Raw genomic sequence first — 20,225 nt, forward strand, 5'->3', positions numbered from 1 at the left:
TACCCAGGCTGTCACACTGTTCGTGTTTTGTCTTTTCATAAGCGGTAAACAATAAGTGTTGAACGGTCATATATCATGAGCTGAGCAGGTCTAGTGATCAACAGTACAGCAACATGTAACCTATGCACGTACACTGTGCCACCTTGAGTACATTTCTCATTATAACAGTGAATAGCGTAGGCGATCAGTGAACTTTGCTGGGGGGAAATGAAATCTGTATTGCTGAAAGAAACTTCTGCCATTTAAAAATTCAACACTGGAAAAAGGTACCCTCAATCCTAAAACCATCATTGATCTACTTATTCAATGTTGCCATGCTATTTTTGAAATGATGTGGGGGGGTTTTAACGTAAATGTAATTAAACATCTCTACCTTGTACAACAAAGTCTTTTAATTCACACCTTTCAAGTCTTTGTAGAATGTCAAGAACTTTGTTAAAACCAAGATACGGTTGATGAACTGTGTTTTACTTGTCTTTTCTTTAAAAATATGTTTACAATATTTTTGTCAGGCGGTTGTAAATATTTAGGCTGCAGTCCTTTCCACACACTTAACTGCAGCACCTATTGCATTTTTTGCCAACCCTCTGCTATAATTAAACTTCTGAGGAGATGAAATCTACCAAATTTCAGGCTAATAAGGATGGAGGGGGAGTGCAGTGCAAAAGTTTTGTTTAAAGTTTCAGCTTGCTTTAAAGAAAGAATATACCTTTAAATAAATTAAAGACTGGATGGAATTTTTAGGCATACTGAGGTGAAGAAGTCTCCCAGTTTCCGACAACTAGGTGAGGATTGTTTGTCCAAGACAAGTGTGGGAAACCTTTTTCTCTCCAGTTGTTGGTGGAGTGCCAATTTGGCCCTGCAACCATGGCCCTGGCACTGCATGCATGGCCCTGGCACTGAAATTTGTGGGTGCTTGGCCCCTTCATCTGGAATTTTGTGGGTGCTTGGGTCCACAGGGCCCCAGGGAGTTGGCACCAATGGCTCCCACCATCCCTGGTCATGCTTGCTGTAGCTAATGGGAATTGAGCAACTCCTGGAAGGCCAAAGGTTCCCCCACACATGGTCTAAGAAGCTCACCTGTTGGAGGTTCAATATTGTATCAGTTTGGGGCTAATGCAAAACTGAAACTAACAACCCTCTGAAACTAGCCTGAAACTTCAGGACCAGCCTTATTTGCTTTGGACTGCTTCAGACATGAACCATTCCAAATACATCCAAAGCAAGTGCTTCAGTTCAGTATCTGGTCATTATCCGAAGTAATTGCACAACCCTACTATCTAAGACTTAACTTGGTGTATCAATTGTCCAAGATGAGCTATAGATCCTTGATGATTGTGATTACAGTTATGATATGTAGATGACAAGCTGTACTCCATCACTTTCTCTGCTGGGCCAGTTCTGTAGCAAGCAACTTCGTCTGGGTATCATAGAATTGTAGAGTTGGAAGGGATCTCAAGTGTAATCTAGTCCAAACCCTTGCTATGCAGGAATCTCAACTAAAGCATCCAAGACAGATGGCCTTCCAACCTCTGCTTAAAAACTTCCAGTGAATTAGAGTCCACAACCTCCTGAAGGAGTCAATTCCACTGTCCTATAGCTGGTTCTGGTTCTTCCTGCCTAAGTGCACAATCTGTTAAGGTTGTATTGAATCAAAATGAGGTTTAGTTTTATCAGTCTGTTTCTTCACTTTAATGGGTAGCATGGCATGAATCGATATCCAAGGAACTGAAGTGAACGTAGCTGATTTTAAGGTTTATCTCCAGAAGATAGATCACTAGTTAGTTAGTTAGTTAGTTAGTTAGTTAGTTAGTTAGTTAGTTTTATTATGCCACCCTTCATATGAAGATCTCAAGGTGGTTCACAGCATAAAAATAAAAGAGCAAACAAGAAGAGCAAACAAACCAATAAGCCCACCACCCACAAACACATTTAAGAGGATGCATGATGTTCTCTTCATACACTGTGTAGGTATGTGTAGCAGCATGAAAGAGCATTTTGTGTGAAGCTGGATAAATATCCCAGCTGACACTCTAATCCCATTGTTTATGCTATTCAATAGTGCTTTTTCACTCACAACCACAATCTTATCCTTAATTTCCCACTAATCCTTTGACTCCTGCATTATACAAAGTAATACATTTCATAAATCCTTTTCCCTTCTCAGAATTACAGCTTTTAGTTTGCTGAGATATATATATATATTAAAAGGAATAAATGCCTTTGGGTTTAAAATAATTAATGTTTCTGTATGCAAACTCAAACTGTATTCTGACCATTAAAACTCAAGTGCTCTTTGTTAACTGGAAATACGTTCATCAATAAATTAAGCTGCAATGTAAACTTAGTCACTGGTTTTTAATTTGGCTCTCAATATTTATATTGAAATCTTTTGTATGTGTTTATATAATGGTGTGCCTGTTTATATAAGGTATCTAGAGTGAAGACAAAGGACCCATTGTCAGAGTATGGAAAGTTCCAGAGCAGAAACATACATACTAGCAGGTCAATTGCCAAATTTTGATCAATAATCATTGGAAGAATGCTGCATTGTACTCAATATACATTTTAGGTAGGATTACTAACTATTGTTCTGGCCTTAGCAGAGAAAGAGAATCCCAATGGGAAAGGAGCTTAGGTTGTCTGCAAGTTTACTGCTTGATCCTTTATCCTGTCTAGCCTCCCCAGTGTTTGGGGAGAGAGTATCATTTTTGTCTCAGAACAGACATCTAGCTGCTTAGAATCATAAAAGCGTAGAATTGAAATGGACTCTGATAGCCCAACCTCCTGCAATGCAGGAATCTTGTGCCCAAAGTGGGGCTCACACCCACAACCCTGTGTTTAAGAGCTTCGTGCTCTACTGACTGAAGGTGTGTATTATCCCTACACACTTATACTGGTCTTCTCTTCAAATACCTGAAGGGGTGTTACATAGAATAATCCTGTCCTCTACTGTCCCAAGTTCTCATGGTCTTAAATTACAGGAGGGCAGATTATGGTTGAGCATTAGGAACAACAGCAGTTTGACGATGGAACTGCTGGGATTAGGATTTGGGCTGCACAACTGGATGAGGCTGGGCATCCATTGGGAGTGCCCTAGCTCTAGATTCCCTGCATCAAGCAGGGGTTTAGACTATGTAGCCCATCTAGTCCAGCACGCTATTCTCAGGGGGGCCAACCAGATGCCTATGGGGAGTTTACAATCAGGACTTAAGTGCAAGTGTGCTCTCTCCCAGTGGTGGACCTACATTTTGGGGGTCCCAAAGCTTGAGCTGTCATGAGGGCCTTTTCACAATCAGCAACAAGATCTGGCTAACGACTGTTATGTTATTCGGGGGGGGGGTGTTCCACAACAGATCACCACAACTGTGCCACTGTGTGTCAAACTTTGTGATTGTTGAAATATATACAACAAAATAATAATCAATTTGAGTCGTTCGAAACTAATTTGGTCTACTAGACTTATTTAAAAAAAAAAATGTGGGCTAAAATTGCTTATGGGGCCCCTCTGGAAATAGGAGCCCTGAAGTTTCATCTCCATTAGTTTCCTAGTAGATCCATCCCTGCTCTCCCAACTTCTAATTCCCAGTAACTGGTATTCAGAAACATACTGCCTCCAATATAGACATCATTGCTCCTCAGACAATGAGAGTGCCCAATGTATCTTCAGATCTGGACTCCCTAATCATCTCAACAGAATAATCGAAAACCACTACCTTCCTTTTAAAAATATTTCTGAATATATGAACACTAATGTTTTACATACAATATGTTGTACATACAACATACAAACAGTGCAGTCTTGTACATGTCAACTCTCTGAGTTCAATGGAACTTATTTCCAGATAAGTGTGTATAGGATTGCAGCCTGAAAGAATATGTAATATATAAGCCTATCACATCTTCTGTTTGTTAATATAATACAGCATCTCATGGGAGTAATGGGAACATTGATGTTAGGCATGCCTTCATTTTATAAGGGTGCCATCTCCTCAGTCATTGGAATCCAAATAAGAAAGAAAACACGTTGTCAGGTTTTCCCACAGTTGTTTTCAGTATTTCTCCTCCTGTGTATAAAACCCAAAATGCAATTTATCATGATGGCAAATATTGTTTTTACCAAGGAAATCATATACAATGTGGATATATTTTTTGTTATCTGCAATATTCATTCTTTTGCAAAAAGCATTTACAAGCTGAGGCTCATTTTTCTGTGTAACTATCTTCATGAAATGGAAATAAAAGAATGCTGCTTTATTGTCTGCAGAAAATATATTTGAAGTACAGTTATGTATCATCTATTATATGTATATTGAACTGGCTGGAAAAAGTAGCTTTTCCCTTGCCCCTGATATTGCCATACAGAATTTTTGAACTACATTCCCCCCCTCCCCCATTTTAATAATCTTATGTAACATATACATTATATTTTATCAATAACAATGTCTATTTTAAACAAGAAGAATTCATAATAAGAGATGTTTGGCTATGGTACTCTGGGAAGTTCTACAGAAGCCCCCGTGAAATGAATGGGGCGGCTCTTACCTCAATATATTCCATTCTAAACCGAGCCTGTAATTTGAAGCCCAATTCAATCAGATTGTAAATTATTGGGAAAGTCGAATGATAGTGCTACAGACAATTGGAGTAGGCTCTATTGGGTTAGATGAACCAATAGCAGACTTTGTATAGAAGAGTTTTCTGTATAGAAATACATACTGTACATGTGTTTCTATGAACACTTGACACTGCCTTGTATAGAGAGAATCACATCCTTGGTCCATCTATCTTCAGTACCAGAAGACCATTGGTCTACCTGCCTCAATATCTTCAGTGTTGTGATTCTCCTGTGTCTTAGACAGGTCCTGCTATCTGGGATCATTTAATGCCATTATGATGATAAAACCTGGGACCTCTAAATCATGTGCTGTACTATTGACTTATCGCCTTGCTCCTTGAAGTATACATGCCCTTGCACCTACAAATATTATTAACAATGACCCAAACTTGTTCCTTACTGCATCATTCTGAACCAGTGCCAGTGCTTAATAAACAAACGCTCTTTGCTCTTAAGAACAGGGTTCTCAAAAGCTCCTGCAAGGAAGTGAGTGCCCTCTAGTGAGCGAGTCTGGCTGAGAATAATGCAGATCGGATGCAAGGTATACAGTACACTCAAGAGGTGCCTATGGCAGTGAGGACAAAATGAAGTGAGACTTTTCTTTTCATCTCTGTTCTGACGGGAGAAAAAGGTGGGAAAGAGAAAGCATCGTAATAGGAAACTTTAAGAAATGCTCAGTGTGCTTCAGCATATGTATATACTTTTCTTAGGAGCAACAGAATATAACTTGTGCTAACTCAGTAGGGCATGATAGCCCAAAAGCTTTAATAATAATAATAATAATAATAATAATAATAATAATTTTTTATTTATACCCCGCCCTCCCCAGCCAAGGCCGGGCTCAGAGCGGCTTACAAGCAATAATAAAACAAGATGAATGGTTACAACTTAAAAACAAAAATAAAATACAACATTAAAATAATGGAACATTAAAATATTAAAATGTAGCCTCATCGCAGGAGGAGAAGGAAAAGAAAGGAAAAAAAGAGAGGGAGGGAATCAAATTGGCTCCAAGCCAAAGGCCAGGTGGAACAACTCTGTCTTACAGGCCCTGTGGAAAGAAATCAGATCCTACAGGGCCCTGGTCTCATGAGGCAGAGCGTTCCACCAGGCCGGAGCCAGAGTTGAAAAGGCCCTGGCTCTGGTTGAAGCCAATCTAACTTCCTTAGGGCCTGGGACCACTAGGGTGTTGTTATTTATGGACCTTGAGGCTCTCCGTGGGGCATACCAGGAGAGGCGGTCCCGTAGGTACAAGGGTCCTAGGCCGTGAAGGGCTTTAAAGGTCAAAAGCAGCACCTTAAATCTGACCCTGTACTCCACCGGGAGCCAGTGCAGCTTGAAAAGCACTGGGTGAATATGATCCCATGGCAGAGACCCTGTGAGGAGCCTCGCTGCAGCATTCTGTACCCGCTGGAGTTTCTGGGACAGCTTCAAGGGCAGCCCCGCATAGAGCGAATTACAGTAGTCAAGCCTGGAGATGACCGTCGCATGGATCACTGTGGCCAGGTCGGGGCGGGAAAGGTAAGGGACCAACTGCTTGATGCGGCGAAGGTGAAAAAATGTCGCCTTGGCTGTTGCTGTAACTTGCGCCTCCATGGAAAGGGAGGCGTCAAGGATTACACCCAAACTCTTAACGGAAGGCAATGGCACTAATTGGGCCCCCGCAAGAGAAGGGAGTTGGTCCCTCATCCCCATGCCATCCCGACCTAGCCATAGGACCTCTGTCTTCGAAGGATTTAGTTTCAATCGGCTCCCACGAAACCATCCAGCCACAGCTTCCAAACATCTGGTCAGTGTGTTCAGGGCCGAGTCAGTGTGGCCATCCATCAGCAGATAGAGCTGAGTGTCATCAGCATATTGGTGACAGCCCAGCCCAAAGCGCCGGATAATCTGGGCAAGGGGGCGCATAAAGGTGTTAAAAAGCATTGGGGAGAGAATTGCGCCCTACGGCACTCCACACACCAAGGAGTGGCGTGACGACATTTCCCTCTCTAGTGCCACCCTCTGTCCCCAACCAGAGATAAAAGAGCACAGCCAGTTACGGGCTACGCCCTGTATCCCCACGTCTGTGAGGCGGTGGTTCAGAAGATCATGATCGACCATGTCAAAGGCTGCTGACAAATCTAAAAGGATCAGCAGTCCTGACCCGCCTCGATCCAGTTGTCTACGGAGATCATCTGTTAGGGCAACCAGAGCCGTCTCCGTCCCAAAACCAGGACGGAAACCGGACTGAAATGAATCTAATGCCGATGTTTCCTCCAGAAACCTACCAAGCTGTTCAGCAACCGCTCTCTCAATTACCTTACCCGGGTATGGAAGATTTGAAACTGGGCGGTAATTGGATAGGTCTAAGGGATCTAATGAAGTTTTTTTTAAGAGTGGACACACCACTGCTTCCTTCAGTTCCCCTGGGAATGTCTCCGTGTCAAGGGACAAATTGATAATTTCAACCAGGGGGGTCCACGCAACATTGTGTTTTGAGTATCACAAGCAACATTCCTTTGACCCTGAGAAAGGTATAACCCTTTAAAGAGGACTGGATAAATTCATGGAGTATAAGGCTAGCCATGGTAGCTGTGTTGTAGCTCCACAGTCAAAAGTGTTGGGATCCACAAATGGAGAGGGGACTGTTGTGCCCAGGTCCCGCTTCTCGTAGCCATTTGGGATCCACTGAGAAACCACCTGGGCAATTATGTGGCATATAAATAAATTGGCAACCATGAGAACAGGATCCTGGAGTAAACAGGCCTTTTGGCCTGATCTAGCTCCTGTGTATAATATCATAATGCAGCGAGCCTTTCATAGTTGATGTCAATATTTCCTATAACTTGACACCATTAATGATTTGGTTTCATTTTTTGCTTCCACCCCCACCCCCTTTGCAGGTTGTTCAGAGGGAATTTAAAGCAAGTGTCACTGGCAAGGTGGGCTACACCTGCTGATCTTCCCTCTTCCACCCAACTATCAAAGCTGCAGGGGCCCCGTTCTCTTTTGCATCTGGTCACCCTCCTTCCTAGTGCATGGCATAGCTCTCTTCTTCTGCTAAAATGTCTAGCCACAATGCTCCAGTAACCATTTTCTTTTGGCTGCGCGTGTGTTTGTTTGTTTCAGTACTGCTGCCTGTATCCTTGACATTCACTTTTTCCCTTCCTCGGCTGTGGAGCAGGCTCAGCAGCCATCTGTTCCTCATAGTATTTGCCTGGATTCTAATAAAGACAGATCAAAGCCATCAGAGGCAGTGACTATGGTCCTTTGGGTGGGGGTGGCACCTTTTCAGACATAGCCTGAGCATAATGTATACAGAGGACTTTAAAAGTTAAGAGATTTATTATGGCATAAGCTTTCTTGCAACTGAAGCCCACTTCATTGGAGGTGTGAAATGTGGTCCCGAGTTGGTTGATATATAAATATGGATGGTGGGTGGGATGAAAACAGTGAGGCCAAAAGGTCACAATACTTCGAGTCTCTGGTTTGTCTATGCAAAGCTCAGAAATATATGAGATAATGACCAGTCACAATAAAAGTCATTATAGTGGCGTTATAACAATATTAGAGCCCATTTTCAGCTGACCTAACATATCTGTCCTGCCACTTTTTGTTGAATCGAGTCATTTCAGAAGTCTAGGACAAGGCATTTCAGTGCGGGAGAGGGGACAAAGACCAAAATGATGCTGTCAAATACATTCCAAAGTAAATTGCAAGAAATTGGTGTGTTTCCCTTCTTCTGCTTGGTTATTCATTTGTTTGATTGTTCATTACACTTATTTCCTGCCTTTCCTCCAGGGGCTCAAGGCAGCATACATGGTTGGTTCTCTTCTGCACGCCCTCATTTCACCCCCACAAGAACCCTGTGAGATAGGTAAGATGAGAGAAAGTGATTTTCTCAAGGTCACCAGGTGAGCTCCATGGCTACAGTGGGGATGTGAACCTGAGACTTTTAGGACCCAGACTGACACTCCAACAATTATACCTCATTGTATTTCTTTTCTAAAGACCATTTCCTTATCTTTTAAAAGACTTCATAAGAACTATAGTGATGTTATCAAACACAGGCTTTATTTTAAGCAAATGGATTTGTACTTTCAGCATCTATGCCATGTGTGAAGATCCATTTAATTGTTTATAACACTCAGGATATAGAAACACTGAGCTGGCTGGGATATTAGACAACCCATGGGGAATAATAAGCACCTGTGGTCTAAAACACAAGAGAGAGGGCATGCTGTCTTCCCTAAGCACCTCTTCTGCTTGTTGGGGATTGCATTGCTACAAACATTGAAAAGAATCTTTTCATGGGATTATCCTGCTTCGGCCTGAGCACTGAGTTTATTTGCTTCCCACTAATAACTGATCTGAAAATTGTTTCAGGATCTTTTAACAACATACCTTTTTAGGTGTACACCTAGAAATGTAATGTGCAAATCTGTTTCATATAGAAAGTAACACCTTTGCTTTGTTTTGTTACTCTGTAATGTGTGAAACATCTTTCAGTCCATGGATCAGCTCACATCTCATAGCTCTCAAACACTTTATATTTATGATGGTGGTTGGTTGGCTGGCTGGCTGGCTGGCTGGCTGGCTGGCTGGCTGGCTGGCTGGCTTGCTTGCTTGCTTGCTTGATGTTTGCTTTTCAGGTTGTCTTTTTAAGGGCCTCTGCAAGTGCTCTGGGAGTTGTTCAAATTCCTCGGAGTCTGCTTAAATAACAAGAAAACCTGTCTTCTAACAGTGAAAAGCCAGGTGTGTTAGAAGTTTATTAAAATCAGTTACTCCTTACCTGCAGTCAACTGTCCTCCTGATGCTCCCTTGTTTGGAAACCCCTCCCCACCCCCCACTCTCTGTAGCAGAAAACTTTTGTGTCTTTTCCTAAGGCTGTGTACAAACCATACATTTTACAGCACATTTAAAGCATGCACACCCCTCCCATAGAATCCTGGATACTCTAGTTTGCCCCTCACAGAGCTTCAATTCCCAGCACCCTTAACAAACTACAGTTCCCGTGTTTCTTGGAGGTGCAGTAAATGTATGGATGGGGCTCCCATAGGGAACTGGGCATCCTCCTCACCCATACACACACCTAGTGCAGGCATATTGAGCATCATGCTATGCATACTTTCACAAAGAAGACAGACTGCATTTCTTTGTTTACCTGAGAATGTAACAATTTTACACACAGCTCTGGCATAAAATGGGTGCTTGGCATAAGCATTTATGCTAGGACTGAAGGGGATGCAAAGCTGTGTCATACTACAGGGAAGCAAACTAGATGGTTTTAGTGTCCATGCACCATTCAAGAAGCAGCTGTGAAATTGGGATGGTCTCCACCATGGCTGTTTTGACACCAGAGTGCTAAATCAGAAGCAGGATCGGATAGTTCTCAAAAGTTTGCCTGCGACAGACAGCCTTTTGGACAAGTGCCTCTGCTGTCGTTTGGACTAGCTTGGATCCACACAGGGGTTGTTCTGGTCCTCAAGTACATTGTGAGTGGCAGGCATGTTCAAAAGCTCTGAATCTGGGAAGCAAAGCCCAAATTACTCTCCGAGGGGGAAAGGGGTGGATATGTATGGGGAGGGCATGCCACATAGGTGGCAGCAGCTGGGAAACAAGGCTGAAAGCCTGAGGCCACCCAGCCCTCTTCTCCCACCGCACAGGTGGCAAGGTGCAGGGTCACTCACAGAACCTTGAGGACGGGTGGTGGAGCAGGAAATATATATCAGATACAAGCTTTTTGGAGGGGTCATTTTCAGAGTGGTACCTCAGCTATGTAGTGGTCTCCCCAAACAGACTCACCTTGCACCCCAAATCCTTCTGTATCACCGAGGGTTTAAAATTGTGTTTTAAATTTGGACTGTATATTGTTTTATGCTTTTAAGTGAATTGTTTTATTCGATCTCCATGGGTGGTTTTTTGGTGGATTGTGCTCCTGTCTTTTACTGTTCCTTGTTGGTTTCAATCCCTGCGTGTTGTATTTTTAATATTGCTTCCTCTGTAAGCTTCGTTTTGCTTCTAAGCTTAACCCAGGGAATATTTATTCATAGCTATCGATGAGCAGCTGTATAACTAGGACATAACTGATGAACTAATTGATGGGCAGCTATATAACTTTAATGAACATATAAATATGGCTTGGCAAACTGTTGAGCACCAGAGTGACGTTCCCAATGGCATCCCTTCACTATGATCTGAGGAACTGATTCACGTCCAACATCCTCCCTCGACGGTGGGCGACTCAGGGTCAGAGCCTTCGAAAGGGGGAAGAGATCTATCCTGCCAACATCCACTCCTCACAGCTAGAGGGCAGAAAAATATGGCCTCAACACGGGGGAAGGGTGCACCCGTCACAAGGGGCAGACTGGAAGTACTCGTGTCCCTTCCCCGCGCCATCCATTTTTACGGGGGGGGAAGCTACCTCGGGGTGAAATGGATCTCTGGGTGGGGTGGGGAGATGGGGGGACGGCCGGTGAGTAGTTCATCTGCCCACCCACGCCGGGGAACAAGAAAGTCGTGCGTCGTCTGTTGGCCTCGGGCAGCGTGCGAGAGCCCCCTTCCTCCCCCTCCCCAGAGTGCCAGGAGCTCCTACTGGATGTCGTCGGTGCTGCGTCACATGGAGGCTGGAAGCGATTGGGGAAGGCTCGGCGTTTCTCTTTTTTGACTAATTATAAAGTCGCTCGCTCCACTTCCTCGGGTGCTGACTTTGCTGGAGAGCTCCCGAGCCCACAGAACAGACCAGCCTCGGGAAAGGAAAAGGAGGCAGGCAAGGAGCGCCTCGTCCTCGAAGTTCGCTTCTCCACCATGTAAGATCTGCTGGAGCCGGCCAGCCTCGAGGGAGCTGTCCGCAGCGCGGCGCTGAACTCTCGTCCATGCCTTGACTCGCTTGTTTTGTTTTCTCTCTTTCTCCCCGCAGCTCCTCGACAGCCGCATCTGCGCTCTTCTTTTAAAAGAAGAAGGAAAAACCACCGAGCGAGATTCTCTAAACTTCAACGGAGCAGCTGCTCCCTTCGGAAGAACGGCCAGGAACCCTCGAGGAGAAGAGGTAAGGGGACGGAGGGAGATGGGCGTCGAGGGACGGGAGGGGATTCCTCCTCAGCCTCTTTCCAGCAGCCCAATGTTCACTCTCGTTTCTACTTAGTGCAGAGGTTCGAAGGTCTCAGGTTTCCACCCCCGGTGTCTCCAGGTAGGGCTGGAAAGGGCTCCTGCCTGAAATCCTGGTTAGCTTCTGCCAGCCAGGCTGGCAGCACTGAGCTGGATGGAACAGTATGAGGCATCTTCCTATGTAAATCCATGGGAATGGGTTGCATGCTTTTGCTGGTGCTGCAAACTTTGCCATGAACGTGGATCAAACTCTGTTCTGTCACCAGTGATGTGCTCCCTTTCCTTATGGGACTAACACCACAGTCTTCTTGCCTTCTCTTGACCTAGTGGCCAAGATCAATGCTAGTCAATATCTGTTCTTCCAACCTCCTAGACAAGGTGTCTCAATTTAGATACCTATTTAATAAACCCACTTTACTTGTGCTCTTGTGATATAGCCATCAGTGTGATTAAAGAGTAGCAGAGAGGATCAACATTTCCCCTCCAGCCCAAGGTATGTCAAATGTCATTCTAAACAGCATTAGGAACCATGTATACAGAACCAATGAGTGGTAATTATTCCAGGTTAATTAATTTTTGGAGGAAGGCAGAAACTCATAGTTCTTTTAAATGCTTCTCCGTCCGTTGATAACTTTCAGGACCCTACATGTTCAAATGAAGCAGCACAATTATAAATCAGAAATGTGGTCTCTGGACTAAGGAATGAGAGATAGGCTCTCTAACTTTCTGACGTGCAACATTAACACATTAGATTTAAAAGAGCTTGAATAGATTTTAATGCTTTGGTCTTCAGTGTTCTTTCTTGGAAGCATCTGCTTGATTATGGAGCAAATTTGTTCAAATCCATGGTTGTAGAGGGTGTCATTGGTGTATGATGATTAGTGCTCTTTCACCAAACTTCCTTGTGCATATCAATTTGGAACGCAGTGTATGTGCCTTGAACAAGGAAGCAAGTGATTAAGTTCAATTATTATCTTTTTCTTTTTGCAGACCATGACATTTCTTCTGAGATGTTATTTCTTGCTCTTCGCTCTTAGCACATGCCTCATCCTTACAGTTCAGGCAGAATGCAGCAAAGACTGTGCATCTTGCACCCACCGATTGGCATATCATGCAGACATCAACCCCCTGGTAAGCAGAATTTAGGCTTGTTTCTGAAGAACCCAATTAATTTATTAGCCAATTAAGAAGCCTATTATTACTCACATTCCATCTCTATCTATCGCAAGGTGGTGTACAATAATGTACAATATATAATAAATAACAACAACTTTAAAATATTTAACAACAGAATAATTTTGAAAAACCAATATAAAATAGAAATGATGAATTACCATGAAAAGCTCTGCTAGTGCAATCAGATTACAAAAGTCAAAATTGTGTGTATCTCTAACACAGATTAGCCACCCCTTAATGCACTTTAGCCATTCTTGAAGGGCTGTTAAATAATATTGCAATTTTTTTACATATGTTTGTGTGTAATGTGTTGCTTCCAATATGTATAAATGAACCTGAGTACAGCATCAGAGAGAATGAGTTATTCTGGATTAACAATGCGCAATACAAGCATGTAATTGTATATGCCCTCAGAGACATATACTTTTCCTCCAAGGAGCTTAAATATGCGCTTCTTCACCCACTAGCAGAAGATTGCCCGAAACCTGATCTTAGTGTAACTGAAGATCATATTGAATACTTACTATTTAGAGTTAAATTATCTATGCTTCTTTGATAAATTTATAATAAATAATCACAAAACCTGTCATATTGGTTTATGCTACACTTCTGTACTTCACTACCAGCTAGTTCAGCACCTTGGAGAACTCCCACATTTCTCACTGTACAAATACTAGATCTAGCTTGGTTATGTAATCATGGAATTGATGAGCATAGAAAATGAGGCAGAAGGAATAGGATTACTTTTGCTTACGTAAAGTATGTAAATTGGGCGTTTGCATCCCTAAAATTATATATGGAATCTATTGTTTTTAAGACCAGCATGAACACTGAAGACTTCAATTCCATTGTTCATTATTGTCTCCCTGTACAATACTTATCCCAGAGTTATGGTGGTGGCATAATTAATACCATTCTTGGGTTTTGTAGCCTCTTCCTGGAGCGGGTTATTTTAATCTGCTGTAAGTCTTTAGGCACCATCAATGAACTAATTGGCCAAGGTGCATATAAACATGATTCATGAAAATACAGCAGGCACAGTTCAAAAATGGATGGTTTCCTTTTGGAGCCCATTTCAACTTTGCCTTTGATTTTGCTGGAGAATGTATGCCTTCTCTATCAAATATTACTTGCCTGAATATCCGAAGGTTTATGTGTTGTCTGCTTGAGATCCTCAGTGGTAAAGATGTTTGGCGTAATCAGTCTGCATGGGTTCATGTGAACTATTATTGGCATTTGGCTTTTCCAACTCTAATGCTCAGATCCATAATAATGCACAACTAGTTCCATTTGCTCATGAGGCATTTGAATTTTGGTGGCTCAAACTGCAATCCATGCCAAATGGCAAGCCAGTTTTGAAATGTATTATTTAATTAGGTATTAAATGTACACACCACCTTTCTCCAAGGAGCCTAAGGTGGCATGCATGGCTTTTTCATTCCATCTCAATTTTACCCCACAACAGCCCTGGGGGTTGGGTTGGGTTAGGTTAGGTTAAGATAGGTTAGGTAGTACAGGGTCATTGAGTGAATTGCATGACTGATTGAAAATGTGAACCTGGTTTCCAAGCCTTGTGACAGCCCAAAATGAGATGAGCTTCAAAGGGAGCTTTTGATGTGGCATGTTTCACAGGTTCTGGTCTTCAAAAGTAATATTTTTAGAAGTCCCATGGGGTGCACAAAAGTCCTTCAACTCCCCTAAGTGAACTCTTCGATTTCTAGCCAAATCTGCTAGATGGAAACCTGCGGGAGAGCCACAGAGGGAAACATGCTTCTGCCTCTGCACTCGGTCTTGCTGGCATTTGCAAGCCTGGGGCAAAAGAATAGCAGACATTTGTTTATAATAGCCATATTCCACACCTGTCCAAAATTTCCTTCACCATCTTTTTGCTGAGGGTGCTAGAGACAGTGGAGATGCAGAACTGTTTTTGAATGTGGAAATTAGGCATCACCAGGGAACTGACCTTTAACAACTCCATGGGGGGAAAAATGAAGTACCATGTTGCTTCATCTCCATGTACATCAAAGGGAATGGAGGTAGTTTGTCTCTTCAAGGTTCAAGAGGGTTCCTGTAATTTTGTTAGGCTCTTATTGTTGTGCTTTATTATTTTCTTCATAACTGCATATATTGCAGGATTGTAACAAGGATCCAGAAACATAGGAACTTGCAACTAAAAGCATTATTTAAGTTCAGGACTCTCGTTATTTTGACCATATAAAGTTGAAATCCTGTACCCCTGAGAATAAGTCCCATTGCATACAGTGCGATTTACTTCTGACTGAGTAAATATGCATACAAGAACATTAAAGATCCATGTAAAAAAGGTATGGTCACATCAGATCACTTGTTTCAGTACTCACTGGCAACTCTTAACAATGTTTCAGAGCACATTATCTATAAACTGGCGGGCTGTACTGCAAATTAAATACGCCATGTTCTAAATTTGTTTCCATTTTAAGCTGTTAACAGATGACATATTTTGACAAAATGTTTGAGCTGGCATTAAATGAAGTACTTTGTACATGAATAGAATTGGTTTTAACATTTCTTTCTGCTATAGTGTTTGATACTATCACCCTTACTATATAATCCACTATAAATCACATTCATTAAGACTAGACTAAGGAAATAGAAATATTAATACGGAATGATATATTACTTGTGTTCGATTTTTCACGTTGAAATTAATGGGATGTGCTTGAATTTGGGAGGAAGTCAAGTGGGCTATTTATTTTAGTTCTGTGAGTATTTGAACCTATGTTGTTTATAACCATTGTATTGTTCTGTCTTGCCTGAAAGAAAAAAAAAAGAGGGAGGGGACCCAAGGAAGTTAGACAGCATAAGGCAAAAAGGTACCTAGAATTACTACATATAAATATGTTGCACAGTGGTACCTCGGGTTACATACGCTTCAGGTTACATATGCTTCAGGTTACAGACTCCGCTAACCCAGAAATAGTGCTTCAGGTTAAGAACTTTGCTTCAGGATGAGAACAGAAATCGTGCTCCAGCGGTGCAGCAGCAGCAGGAGGCCCCATTAGCTAAAGTGGTGCTTCAGGTTAAGAACAGTTTCAGGTTAAGTACGGACCTCCGGAACGAATTAAGTACCCAAGGTACCACTGTAACTCTTTGAAAAGGAATGGATTTTGAAGTGGCTATCTGTTTTCCAGATTGTTCATTTATACATGCAAATGACAGCTCTGTTGGGAACAATAGTAGATGAAGATCGTGTTGATAATGATTAGCATTTGTATACCATCCTTCATCCATAGATCTCAAGACAGTTCATCATATAAGAATTCCAGATAAAAAACACAAAATACATAATCATAATCAAAACCAAAACAAACCAATAACCTACCCACCCCATCCTCTCACCCACTGAAAGAGATGTTTACAGTCACTGTTAGGACACTCACTTTATTCCAGATATTCCTATTCAAGCATGAACAGCTTCTATTTTGCAGATGGGGGGTGGGCAGCAGCTGAGTATTAGCTACCCCTGTATCAGAACTGAGCCACAGGCAGCCCTTACATAGTGCCTGCTATATTTTTTTAGTGTAAAACCTCAGTCTAGGGTCCTCCTTTCCTCTAGATTCCATTTTCAATCCAACCAACAATTTTAATCAGAACCCTCTGATATATTCATTACTAGCACACACTATTCGAATTGTAATACTATAGACAATACATTGGATAATTTACACCACATATATTGACTAACATTTCAAAAAACATTTTGCAAACCACTGCTGTCACTTCTCAAGCAATGAGCTAGGTGTTCCAACCATCATGTTAGATATACTAAATGGGGATTCTGAAATTTGCTATCAGTATTAGACATTTTTTGTTGTTGTTTCACTTTAATATGGATGTGCTGGCATGATTTTTATGAATACTTTTTGGTGCATTTGGCTATTTATTTTTGTGCTACAGTGATTTTATTTCTTTCTATGATGTATCCCTGTTGGAAAGCCTTCTGTGAGGAAGTTATACTAAACGGTGTAGTCTAAATATGCAAAATAAAACAAAAAATAATCCTTCCTTTGAATGAATAATGTAGGGTTCTGTTGAAAAGATGCTTGCTTCCAATACACTTGTATTAACTGGCTGGTATAGCAACCATGTGATCCCCATCCTATGTGAGTACACAGCCAGAATCATATAGGGAGGGCCATGCATGCCGGCACAATGATGCGTGTATTTACAACAACTTAAATTCCAGCAAATGAAGTGGTGTACAGCCACTGTGTGGAAGTGCTGCTTCGAAAGCCAATCCCTTCACATCAGTGCCTTGTGCCAGCCACATGCTCAGCAGCCCCCACCCCAAGGTCATGTATTACCTGCTTTGTTGTTGGCAGATGTTGGCTGAGACCCTACCTGCCCACGGACTGTCTTGCCAGAGTGGTGCATGCTCTAGTTATCTCCTGCTTGGACTACTGCAATGCGCTCTACATGGGGCTACCTTTGAAGGTGATCCGGAAACTGCAATTAATCCAGAATGCGGCGGCTAGACTGGTGACTGGGAGCTCCTCCGGGACCATATAACACCGGTCCTGAGAGATCTGTATTGGCTCCCAGTATGTTTCCGAGCACAATTCAAAGTGTTGGTGCTGACCTTTAAAGCCCTAAATGGCCTCAGTCCTGTATACCTGAAGGAGCATCTCCACCCCCATCATTCACTGAGATCCAGTGTCGAGGGCCTTCTGGCGGTTCCCTCATTGCAAGAAGTGAGGTTACAGGGAACCAGACAGAGGGCCTTCCCGGTAGTAGCATCTGCCCTGTGGAACGCCCTCCCATCAGATGTCAAGGAAATAAGCAACTATCCTATTTTTAAAAGACATCTGAAGGCAGCCCTGTTTAGGGAAGTTTTTAATATTTAATGCTGTATTGTTTTTAATATTTGATTGGGAGCCACCCAGAGTGGCTGGAGAAACCCAACCAGATGGGCAGGGTATAAAAAAATTATTATTATTAATTCTGTTAAATATTTTTTAAAAGATGCTCCTGGTTCTAATGTGACTTCTTAATCTAAAGAAATTCAGAGTTGGCCACACAATAAAAGGCATGGCACCCACCCCACCTCATGCTGCTTTGGTGGACAAATGTTTCACCTCTGCACTGAACATGCAAGTACACATTTGACCCTACATTAAGATGCAGATAGCCAGTCTCAATGTGTCCAGCCCACAGACAGCTGTAGTTCCATCAACAAATGTTAGAAAAGGGTTAAGGGCTTAGACTGCATGTAGCCCACTCACATTTGCTATCTGCTCTCATTAGGTTTGTCAGGCTTCCCTTCTTGTAACAACATTACATATTGCCACGCAATCTCTGGCTCTGTGCCGTGTAATACATTTCATCTTTAATAAATAAATGCATTTTGGGGGAAATGTTATGATGCATCTCTTCTTGTCAATGTAAATCCCACCACAAATCTCAAAGCAATGCTAAGCCAACCCAGGTTAATGGTTCCCAGTGAGCTAAGTATTTCATAGAAAGATAAAAATAGATAGTTGTAACATCCCCCCCCTGCCCAATTATAAAGAACTTGGTTTTATATTCTAACATATGGATTTCTAGTATTGCTGCTTTTGACAAGGCAAAAAGAGATCACAAATATGTTCTTACTTTGTAAATCAAACTATTTTTCAGGCATGTACATTAGAATGTGAAGGAAAGTTGCCCTCTGCCAAGGCCTGGGAAACCTGCAAAGACCTTCTGCAACTGAGTAAACTGGATCTTTCCCAGGAAGGCATTGGTGCCCTAGGAGACAACCCAAAAGAACAGGATGAGAGTCATTTGCTAGCCAAAAAATATGGTGGTTTCATGAAAAGATATGGTGGCTTCATGAAGAAGATGGATGAGCTCTATCATATAGAACCAGAGGAGGAACCTAATGGAGGAGAAATCCTTGCTAAAAGGTATGGAGGCTTTATGAAGAAGGATGCTGAAGATGATGCCTTGGCTAATTCTTCTGATCTGCTGAAGGAGCTTCTTGGAACAGGGGAAAATGCTGAAACTGGGCATTATCGGGATCTGAATGATGGTGAAATCATCAAGAGGTATGGTGGCTTCATGAGGAGCATCAAGCGCAGTCCTGAATCGGAGGATGATGCCAAAGAGCTGCAAAAGAGATATGGTGGCTTCATGAGAAGAGTGGGGAGGCCAGAGTGGTGGCTGGACTACCAGAAACGATATGGTGGATTTCTTAAGCGTTTTGCCGATTCTCTCCTTCCTTCAGATGAAGATGGAGAAAGTTATTCCAAAGAGGTTCCAGAGATGGAAAAAAGATATGGCGGATTTATGAGATTTTAATTACCTTCCATTTGTCCTTTTTGTCCCAAATCAAAGACTGCCTCATTGATCATAATTTATTGTCATGTGTTGCTTGTACTGTACAGTTTTTTACTGTCCTAGTTTATAATGCAACCTGCTGTCTGTTATTTCAAGTTCTGTGCTCTTTTAAGTCAACAAATAACTTCTGTAATGACTTCTTATTTGTCTGTTGTACTTTTCATGCTAAATCTATTTTAATTACCACATCCATTTCTTTTAAACAGCGTAATTGCTTAGTTGTATATACAATAAATTGTTCATCCTAACTGCATACTATATCCTGAAGTATTTTTTCCCCAGCAATCACTACAATTCATTTCTTTCTGCACATGTGAAATTGAATTTATTCCCCTCTTCTCTCTCTTTCATTTTAATTTTTCAAATTTATTTTAGGAAACTTGAAGTGAATAGTCACTACAACGGGCACAGGCAACCTTTGGCCCTCCAGATGCTTTGCACTACAATTCCCATCATCCCTGACCACTGGTCCTGCTGGCTAGGGATCATGGGAGTTGTAGGCCAAAACATCTGGAGGGCCGAAGGTTGCCTATGCCTGCACTACAACCATCTATGTCACACATACACATTAAAGCTCTAGAGGATGGTCAGTATATAATAATTTGTACACCTTGTTTGCAAACTGAATTAACAGTACACATCCCCATTTTAAGAAAGAAACTATAGTCTTAGAATTTCTGAGGACTTGCTATTTCTCTAATTTAACAACTTTTAACAGAATTCCAAACCTGTATAAATCAATAGGGTTTAAATTAAGAAAAACGACACCAAACTGCATTAGTTTGGGATCTTCCCGTATTGTATGTATACAGAAATGGCTTTGCTGGATCTTGAGCTCAGGTTGCAGCTGATTACTATTACTATTTATTAAATTTGTATACTGCTCTACATCCATAGATCTCAGAGTAGTTCACAGCATAAAAATACAAGATAAAAACACATAATAAAAACAAGACCAAGAACAAAACTAGCCAATACCCCCTCT

At 42.0% G+C, this 20,225-nt stretch overlaps 1 protein-coding gene across 1 annotated transcript; it reads left to right on the plus strand.

Moving 5' to 3' along the window:
* The first annotated feature begins 11,277 nt into the window (after positions 1-11,277).
* On the plus strand, positions 11,278-19,493 carry PENK (proenkephalin). The gene is made up of 4 exons (XM_083748819.1): positions 11,278-11,409; positions 11,520-11,648; positions 12,698-12,838; positions 18,539-19,493. The coding sequence occupies exons 3-4, from the start codon at positions 12,701-12,703 to the stop codon at positions 19,199-19,201; spliced, it is 801 nt and encodes a 266-aa protein (XP_083604945.1). The 5' UTR covers positions 11,278-11,409; positions 11,520-11,648; positions 12,698-12,700; the 3' UTR covers positions 19,202-19,493.
* Positions 19,494-20,225: the final 732 nt, after the last annotated feature.

This window comes from Podarcis gaigeae (genome assembly GCF_964106915.1).
Source record: "Podarcis gaigeae genome assembly, chromosome: 7".
In the NCBI taxonomy this organism is placed as follows: domain Eukaryota; kingdom Metazoa; phylum Chordata; class Lepidosauria; order Squamata; family Lacertidae; genus Podarcis; species Podarcis gaigeae.